We start from the raw sequence: 9,408 nt of genomic DNA, 5'->3' as shown, positions 1-9,408 counted from the left end.
AGAGAGAGAGAGAGAGAGAGAGAGAGAGAGAGAGAGAGAGAGAGAGAGAGAGAGAGAGAGAGAGAGAGAGAGAGAGAGAGATGTATAGCTTGAAACCCAGCAATTAATGCTCCACTGACACTCACCGGGGATGTTTTTGCTTCTGCTGTGTGTTCTGATGGCTGCCATTGCAGTCTGACCCTACGTCTGATTCCACACTGGAGGCCAGTGACTGAAACACAAAAAAGCAAGATTTGAGCCTGAAGGGCATCTCACAGCCGACACCAAAAGCTGCCGCATCCAGGCTGCAGATATCCAGATGACCAATAGGTGGGAACAGAAATTGAGTTTCTATATCTTGCTACTGCCCTCTAGTGGCCATGCAGATCAGAATCAGAATAGAACTGGAAGGGACCTTGGAGGTCTTCTAGTCTAATCCCTTACTCAAGCAGGAGATCCTATACCATTTCAGAGAAGTGACTGTCCAGTCTCTTCTTAAAAACCTCCAGTGATGAAGTACCTACAACGTCTGAAGGCACGCGGTTCCACTGGTTAATTGTCCTTATTGTTAGGAAGTTTCTCATTAATTCCAGGTTGCTTCTCTCTTTGATTAGTTTCCATCCATTGTTTCTTGTCCTGCCCTCTGGTTCTTTGGAAAATAAATTGACCCCCTCCTCTTTGTGGTAGCCCCTCAAATACTGGAATACTGCTATCATGTCACCCTAGTCCTTCTTTTCTCTAGACTAGCCAAACCCAAGTCCTACAGCCGTTCTTCATATGTTTTAGTCTCCAGGCCTTTAATCATCTTAGTTGCTCTTTGTACTTTTTCCAAAGTCTCAACATCTTTTCGTAATGTGACCAAAACTAGATGCAGTATTCCAGGTGTGGTCTTACTAAGGCTTTATAAAGCGGTACTAATACTTCACGTGATTTTGATTCTACGCCTCTGTTTATACAAACAAGGATTGTATTAGCTTTTTTGGCTGCTGCAGCACACTGCTAGCTCATGTTTAAGTGATTGTCCACTAGGACTCCAGGGTCCCTCTCACAGTTACTGTTTTTGAGCCAGGTTTTGCCTAATCTGTACTTGTACCTTTGGTTTTTCCTGACCAGGTGTAAAGCCTTGCTTTTCTCCACATTAAATTTCATTTTGTTGGATAGGGCCCATTGTTCAAGTCTGTCAAGATCTTTTTCGATCCTGAGCTTGTCTTCTGGGGTGTCGGCTATTCCTGCCAGCTTAGTGTCATCTGCAAATCTGATGAGTTCCCCTTCAATTCCCTCATCTAAGTCATTTATGAAGATATTGAAGAGCGCTGGGCCTAAGACAAAACCTTGTGGTACCCCAATGCTCATTTCCCTCCATGTAGATGTAGTACCATTAAGGACTACTCATTGAGTATGTTTTGTCAGCCAGTTACAAATCCATCTGGTGGTGATACTGTCTATCCCACATTTTTCTAGCTTACCAAGAAGTAGATTGTGATCTACTTTGTCAAATGCCTTGCTGAAGTCTAGATGCCTACAGTCCAGATCTGCTAGCCCAGTGGTTCTCAACCTTTTTAATGCCGCGACCCCAACTGGTTGTAAGTCGAGGCCTAAACTGGTCGTAAGTCGAGGACTAAACCGGTCTAAACCGGTCGTAAGTCGAGGACTAAACTGGTCATCAGTCGAGGACTACCCAACCGGTCGTAAGTCGAGGACTTTCCCTGCCCGGGAGCGCTGCGCATGCGTGGTTCCGCCCCCTGCGCCAGCTGAGGCGTAGCTGGCAAGCGGCAGAGACGGAGCAGGCCGACCACCAGCTGGCCCAGCCCAAGGGAGGTAAGGCACCCACCGTAAAATGAAAAAAAATGGCGGACAAAAAAAATGGCGGACAAAAAAAATGGCAGACAGCCTTGCTTGGCGACCCCCGTGAAATGGTCGATCGACCCCAAATGGGGTCCCGACCCACAGGTTGAGAACCACTGTGCTAGCCTAAGATGCCAACCTCACACAGCTCCAAGGCACCTGCTGAAGTGACTGATTTATGAAGACCCAAACTGAAGGCATCTGTAAGATGACACCATCTTTAGGGTTTTCCAAGTCTTTAGAGGAAAGTGGCTCTTTGCAATAACTCAGGGAAGGCAAATACTTCCAACCTCCCCCGTTCCTTTTCTTCCTTTTATGTCGTGTTTTTTAAAATACTTAGTCTAATGGCAGGATCTGTGTCTATTTATTTAACTTTACTTATCTAGCTGAAGTGCAGGACATGCTTGCTTTAAATAAATAAACACTTAAAAGAGATAGCCACAGTACTACTCAATTAATAATAAACCAAGTGGGCTGCCAGGGACAAACTTCAGGCTTGTTCAGTTTTTCCAGACTTTGAAAATCCACAAAGTGGGCTCAGAATAATGGCTGTCCAAGGACAAGGCCAGCTCAAGGACAGAGAAAGTCACAGGCCTCCCTCCAACCCTCTACAGACCTATTGAAATGAAATGCTTTCAAAAGACCAATTGAAAATCCTCTCCAATCAGAGTTTAGAGCAGTGTTTCTCAACCTCGGCCCCTTGAAGATCTGTGGACTTCAATTCCCAGAATTCCTCAGCCAGCCTTGACCTCCCCTCAAAAGCAACCTGAGTTCTGAGCTACGATGGTGGCACGCAAACCACCTTGCGGTCATGTGATCACATTTTGGATTCTTGGCAACCAGTTCACCTTCATGGCTGTTTGTAGCATCCAGCAGTCACATGACCATGGTTTTCAATGTGGGGGGTTTTTTTTTGCCAGTTTCCGGCATTTACTTCTGATTTCCGGCAAAAAAACCCCACCATTGGGTAAAACGAATTCAGGTCACAACCGCAGCATTTGCTTAATAATTGCCACAAAAATAAAGGTCATAAAATCTGGTCCCTTGGTGACTCATTTAATGACCACAACTTAGAACCATGATTCCTGGCTCAATTACAATTGTAAGTTGAGGATTACCTATACTGGGAAATCAAACATATTTGCTCATCTACTAAAATCATACAAAGAAGTAGGCATTAATATCTGGCTGATCTCCATATGAAAAATCCTTGTAGATGAGATTCTCTTTCAAATGTTCTGAACAAGAGCTCTTTCAGCAGTTTACCAAAATGTGTAGATGTTCAAAATTTGCATTTAGTGCTCGTTTGTGATAATTCACCAGTGGGCTTCCCCTCAAACCTACTGAGGATCACGTGGCTTATAATCTTTTGACAGCCCTAAATTTCTTGAGGTCTTGAGACCTTCCTTATGTTTTACTCCAGAACAGAGATGGGCAACCTGAAGTCTCAGATCTGCAGGCAGCCTCTGAACATATTTTTGATCAAAGTGGCTGAAAACTGATTGCATCATTTCCTGCCACTATCAGGTGAGAAATATGAGCCTTAACTTTTAAACATCTACTAGCTGAGGGAATGAAGAGCATAGAAAAATATTTTCCCCTTGCCCCAAAATATTCCCTGAGGAAAAAACCTGTCCCCACCAACTTTTTTTCATGCATACGATGCATTAGTTTTCAGAACACCACAGAAATCAAACAATCTCAGTCTTGCTGGGGGGCACACAGAAATTTGTGCCATTCCATTCAAGCAGAAATGTGAGCTGCTGCACTCTTCTGTTCTTCCAAACTCTTTAGAGAAACTCAGCTTTCTAAGTCTTGCAAAGAGTCTCACCTTGGATTGAGGTTTTGCAGATGAAAATAAAAGCAATATTACAACACTTTCCCTTTTGACAAGAAATCGTGACCCACAGACCAACTTAAAGAAAAAGATAGCAATGTTCCGATATTTGAGGGGCTGCCGCAAAGAAAAGGGGGTTAACCTATTTATCAAAGCACCAGAAGGCAAGACAAGAAGCAGTGGATGGAAACTAACCAAGAAGACAGGCAATCTAGAACTAAGGAGAAATTTCCTGAGAGTGAGAACAATTAACCAGTGGAACAGCTTGCCTTCAGAAGTTGTGGGTGCTCTATCACTGGAAGCTTTTCTAAAAAAAGACTGGACAGCCATTTGTCTGAAATGGTATAGGGCAGGGGTCCCCAACCCCCAGTCCATGGACTGGCACCGGGCTGTGGCATGCCAGAAACCAGGCCGCACAAAGAAGCAAGGCTCCATCCGCAGGATGCAGGCAGTACATGAAACCACGTTCCCTCCGGTCCGCAGAAAAATCTCTCTCCATGGAACCGGTCCCTGGTGCTCAATAAGTTGGGGACCTCTGGTATAGGGTCTCCTACTGAGCAGGAGGTTAGACTAGAAGACCTCCAAGATCCCTTCCAACTCTATTCTGTTATTCTCCAATTGGGAACTTACTTCATAGAAAAATGGCTCAACCTTTTCCTTAGACTGGCCGGATAATTAAGGAACCCATTTGGATCGTGGGTTCATTCTCAGTTATGGGCTGTGTTATGAGTGACTTAGGTCTACTCTGAGTAAGATTGAAGCATCCTGTCTTTTATTCTTGCAGTTATGGGAAAATACTATTTGAATACCAATCTGGCAACACCCTGGCTTGAGCTAGCAACAGTGATAGAAAGGAATTGTTTTGCTTCACAAAAGACTGGCCACTGTAGCCATACATCAAACGCCACTACAAAATGGGGCAGAGAACCACAGAGTCCCAGGGGCAGAGAGGCTCCTCTACCTAGGTGATCCTCCCGGCTTGAAAATGATGACTTTCAATTAGAGGGTTTTCATTTGGGACCTGAAAGCTCAAAGCTCTGCATGACAGGAAATTATGCAAGTTGAAATCCAATTGTTTTTTTTCCTTTCTTTGCTCTGAGGACCACACCTGTTTTTCCTTTAGACAATGTTTTTCTTCCATTGGCATCTCCTGGGGTGAGTGTTTTCAGGAAGGCAGAATTGAAGTCTCATCCTTTTTGTAATGCATTAATATTGCATACATGTACAAAGGCAGGGCTGTGATATTGCTGCCGTGACCACCATCTTGCTTTTTTTTGACCCTCCCCTCCCCACAATTGGATGGCAGTGGCTACTTCCCACTGAGCTCTCTACCTTGTGTCTCTAAAGCAGTGTTTCTCAACCTTGACAATTTTAAGGCATGTGGACTTCAACTCCCAGAATTCCACAACCAGCAGGGCTGGCTGTGGAATTCTGGGAGTTGAAGTCCACATGCCTTAAAATTGTCAAGGTTGAGAAACACTGCTCTAAAGAGACCCTGTTTGGGGATACGTTTGGAATTGTGAAATGACACGAGCATCTCACAAACTCATCACATCGTTGCCAGTGACCCGGTGGATACGGCTGGCACCCAAAGACACAATTTGCCTGAAAGTACGCTGTGAAATTGCTTACTGCCACCTTCAACATTTCAGGAATGCCTTCTGCAACCTCAAGTTACCTCTGTCTCTTTTCTAGATCCTTGGTGCTCTCTGAGCTTGGTTGTTTTCTTGCTGACGTTTCATTACCCAACTAGGTAACATCATCAGTGCTAGCCTAGGACCCCCACACTTCAACCCTGAATTACAAACATTCTCCTTTATTGGTTCCACATACGGGCATCAAACGCTTCAGAAAGCACCCAAATGGGAACACTAGCACTGACGATGTTACCTAATTTGGGTAACAAAATGTCAGCAAGAAAACAACCAACTTCAGGGAGCACCAAGGACCCCTCATTTCAACCCTGAGCTACAAATATTCTCCTTTATTGATACCTATGCAAACACCCTAGAGCAGTGGTGGCGAACCTATGGCACGCGTGCCAGAGGCGGCACTCGGAGCCCTCTCTGTGGGCACACGTGCCGTTGCCCCAGCCTCGCCTCCCCCCGTGACCCCCTCACCAGCAGCCCCCCTAGAGGAGAGTCACCCCCGAGCGTGGCCCACACGGAGCAGCACAGCCAAGGACATGGCAGCCAGGAAGCATAGACAAGACTCTGCCCTCATGCCCCATCCCGCACAGTTGATGCTGCGGGGTGCGGGCAAAGGGCGTGGCCGCCATGGCGCTGCTGGGCTGCCTGGGCGATCTGTAGTGGGCCCTGGAGGCGGTGAGTGGCCCTGCGGGCAAGTGGGGTGGGGGACGGGGTGGGGGGAGCAGGGGCGGGGCAGGGGGAGCGGGGGTGGGGCCAGTTTTTGGGCACTCGGTCTCTAAAAGATTCACCATCACTGCCCTAGAGTTCAGCAAATTTTCTTGGCTATGACTGCTTGAGGGACATGGTCATTTTGGCAAATGAAAATGCTGTTGGAGGAGAACTCTTTGTTCTGCGGCATGTCAGCTTCTTGTTTAATTTTTTTTTAAAAAAAAAAACTAAAACATTGCTTTGAAAAAAATATCAGGTGGGGGAAGGGAGTTTGGAGAATGGCAAAAGAAGGCTTCCCGGTCTCTCTGAGTGATTCACTGGCCTCTGTGGGGAACCCAACAAACCCCGCTCAGTATCCCAGGCCCTTGACCATAACCTTTCCTTGATCATTAATTATGAGCTATTTAATCTTAATGGGATACATTTTTCACAGCAGCAAATTCCAGAGATTAAAACCAGTGGGAATAAAGACACTCAGATGTTTAGACTACAAGCAAACTAAAATAAAAATAAAAATGGAGAGGCAAATAAAAAAAGGTCTCAGCTTGCATTTTGGGGGGAGAGGAGGAGGAGGAGGAGGAGGAGGAGGAGGAGGAGGAGGAGGAGGAAGAAGAAGAAGAAGAAGAAAGCATTGGTAAGGTGCTCAGTAAGAAATCAAGAAGAAGTTCCACTGACTTTATTTGATCCTCCAAAGAAATTCCTCAGGTGTTGCTTTGCTGCTGTCAATTTCTCGCCCAGCTGTCGCTCTTTCCTCAAAGATTTGGGGGACGGCAAGCTCCACCCACTTCCTGTTTTGTTCCCTTCCTCAGTTCCCCTTTGGCATGGTGCCCCTTGTTGATCCAAACGTCCTTCACTTCGAGAGCGCCAGAACCCTCCCGGGTCTTGAAGAGGGAGCTGAAGACAGTTGATCACCTCGGTGTCATCTAAGCGAATGCTTGGGGTGGAAGGTTTCTCCTGCTTTTCACAGTCGTTCCTCAACTCCGGATCCTCACAGCTCTGGTGCTGCTTCCGAAGGGTGCTCCGGTGCCATGGCAGGAAGTCACAATCTACGAGGCAACCTTCAGAGCCGCACTTCTGGAGAGGGCTCAACATCTAGATGGAGAAGAACAAAATTTTAGTACCGTGCATATTCCTTGGAGGTACTTGACCATCCACCAAGACAGAACAACAGAATAACAGAGTTGGAAGAGACCTTAGAGCTCTTCTAGTCCAACCCCCTGCTCAAGCAGCAGACCCTACGCCATTTTTGACAAATGATTGTCCAGTCCCTTCTTAAAAGCCTCCAGTGTTTGAGCACCCACAACTTCTGGAGACAAGTCGCTCCACTGATTAATTGTTCTAATTGTCAGGAAATTTCTCCTTAGTTCTAGGTTGCTTTTCTCCTTGATTAGTTTCCATCCGTTGCTTCTTGTCCTGCCTTCAGGCGCTTTGGAGAATAGATTGACCCCCCTCTTCTTTGTGGCAACCCCTGAGATATTGGAACACTGCTGTCATGTCACCCCCAGTCCTAGTGGAGATATTCCTCTTGAGACTGTCACATTGGCTCATGATTCACCAAATAAGAATCCAGAACAGCCATTCCTCATATTAGTGCCTCGGTTATGGAACTCCCTGTTGGATTATTTGTGGCTGGCACTGAGCCTCAAAAGCTTCCAGCACTTGCTAATGACATATCTGTTTACCCAGATTCTTGATATTGGCTTGTTTTTATCAGGCCGTGTCCCTGCTTGCACTTAATCATGGCACAAACACTCCCTGTTTGTAATATCACTATTCTGCCTTTGGCTGTTGCCTTCACCTTTTCTTTGATTCACTAAGAAGACAGCCTAAAGATTTCATTACCCGTAGGGGGTGCCAAAGTGGTAACAGGTAGTCCTTGACTTAAGACCAAAACTGAGCCCAAAAGGAGTTTTGCTCCAGTTTACGACTTTTCTTGCCACAGTTGTTAAGTGAATCCCTGCAGTTGTTAAATTAGTAACACGGTTGTTAAATGAACCTGGCTTCCCCATTGACCTTGCTTGCCAGCAGGTCGCAAAAGCGGATCACATGATCCCGGGACACTGCAACCGTCCTAAATAGGAGTCAGTTGCCAACCATCTGAATTTTGATCACGTGACCCTGCGGATGCTGCAACAGTCCTAAGTGTGAAAAATGGTCACAAGTCACTTTTTTCAGTGCCGTTGTAACTTCGAATGGTCACTAAATGAAATGCTATAAGCTGAGGACTACTTGTATTTCCCTCCTTATTCCAACACTATGCAGAGGCAGCTTCAAGGTGTATCAAATGGGCCAGGCTTTATGTATCGTTATTTTGGAAGGAAGTCAGGTGATGGCTAATGACCGAGAATAAAAATAGCAGAGCCATAAGAAGGCCTGGCAATGGGGAGAGTGTTTTTGTGCTGTCTAATTCTCCAACAAGGCTGAACAGAGAGCTTCATAATTAACAGTACTGTTGCCCTTTCTGCAAAATCTTTTAGTATCAAATGCTGTTTTCTTTCAATTCAATGATTTGTTTAAATTCTCCCCGTTTTTAAATCTTAAATAAATGTATTGTTAAAAACTTGAAAAATTCAGCAAAATATTTTCTTGAATAAATATACCAATAGCACTTAGACTTATATACCACTTCCCAGTGCTTTACAGCACTCTCTAATTGGTTTACAGAGTCAGCCTATTGCCCCCAACAATCTGGGTCCTCATTTTACTGACCATAGATGATGGAAATTTGAGTCAACCTTGAGACGGGTCAGGATCGAACTGCTAGCAGAATTAGCCAGCGATACTGCATTCTAACCATTGCGCCACTATGCCACCACGGCTATCAGTGTCATTTTGGTTAAACCGATGGAGGAAAACCACAACCCCACATCAGCTGCTCTATTCTGCAGGATTTGATAACATATAATAAATAGGCCCCTAGTCCTCTTCTGAACCTCTAGTCAGTGTTTCTCAACCTTGGCAACTTTACGATGTGTGGACTTCAACTCTCAAAATTCTCCAGCTAGCAACGCTAGCTGGAGAATTCTGGGAGTTGAAGTCCACACATCGTAAAGTTGCCAAGGTTGAGAAACACTGCCGGGTCTAGATCCTTGGAATGGAATGGAATAAAATAAGAATTGGAAGGGACCTTGGAGGTCTTTTAGTCCAACCCCCTGCTCAGGCAGGAAACCCTATACCATTTCAGACAAATGGTTGTCCAATCTCTTCTTAAAAACTTCCAGTGTTGGAGCATTCACAACTTCTGGAGGCAAGTTGTTCCACTGATTAATTGTTCTCATTGTCAGGAAATTCCTCCTTAGTTCTAGGTTGCTTCTCTCTTTGATTAGTTTCCATCAGTTGCTTCTTGTCCTGCCTTCAGGCGCTTTGGAGAATAGCTTGACTCCCTCCTCT

The 9,408-nt window shown here is 45.4% G+C and overlaps 1 protein-coding gene across 1 annotated transcript in view; it reads right to left on the bottom strand.

The window, feature by feature from the left end:
• The window catches only part of LOC107290881 (regulator of G-protein signaling 8), a 17,665-nt gene extending 14,987 nt beyond the window's left edge, over positions 1-2,678 (bottom strand). The window contains exons 1-2 of the mRNA XM_015819818.1: positions 2,673-2,678; positions 126-211 (exon numbers count right to left, since the gene is read on the bottom strand). Coding sequence (XP_015675304.1) covers positions 126-211; positions 2,673-2,678 — 92 coding nt within the window. The remainder of the gene's footprint in view (positions 1-125; positions 212-2,672) is intronic.
• Positions 2,679-9,408: the final 6,730 nt, after the last annotated feature.

The sequence above is a fragment of the Protobothrops mucrosquamatus genome, unplaced genomic scaffold (genome assembly GCF_001527695.2).
Source record: "Protobothrops mucrosquamatus isolate PMUCROS unplaced genomic scaffold, P.Mucros_1.0 scaffold993, whole genome shotgun sequence".
Lineage (NCBI taxonomy): Eukaryota > Metazoa > Chordata > Lepidosauria > Squamata > Viperidae > Protobothrops > Protobothrops mucrosquamatus.
Note: the sequence above shows the minus strand (reverse complement) of the source record. Positions and strands in the feature narration are given on the sequence as shown.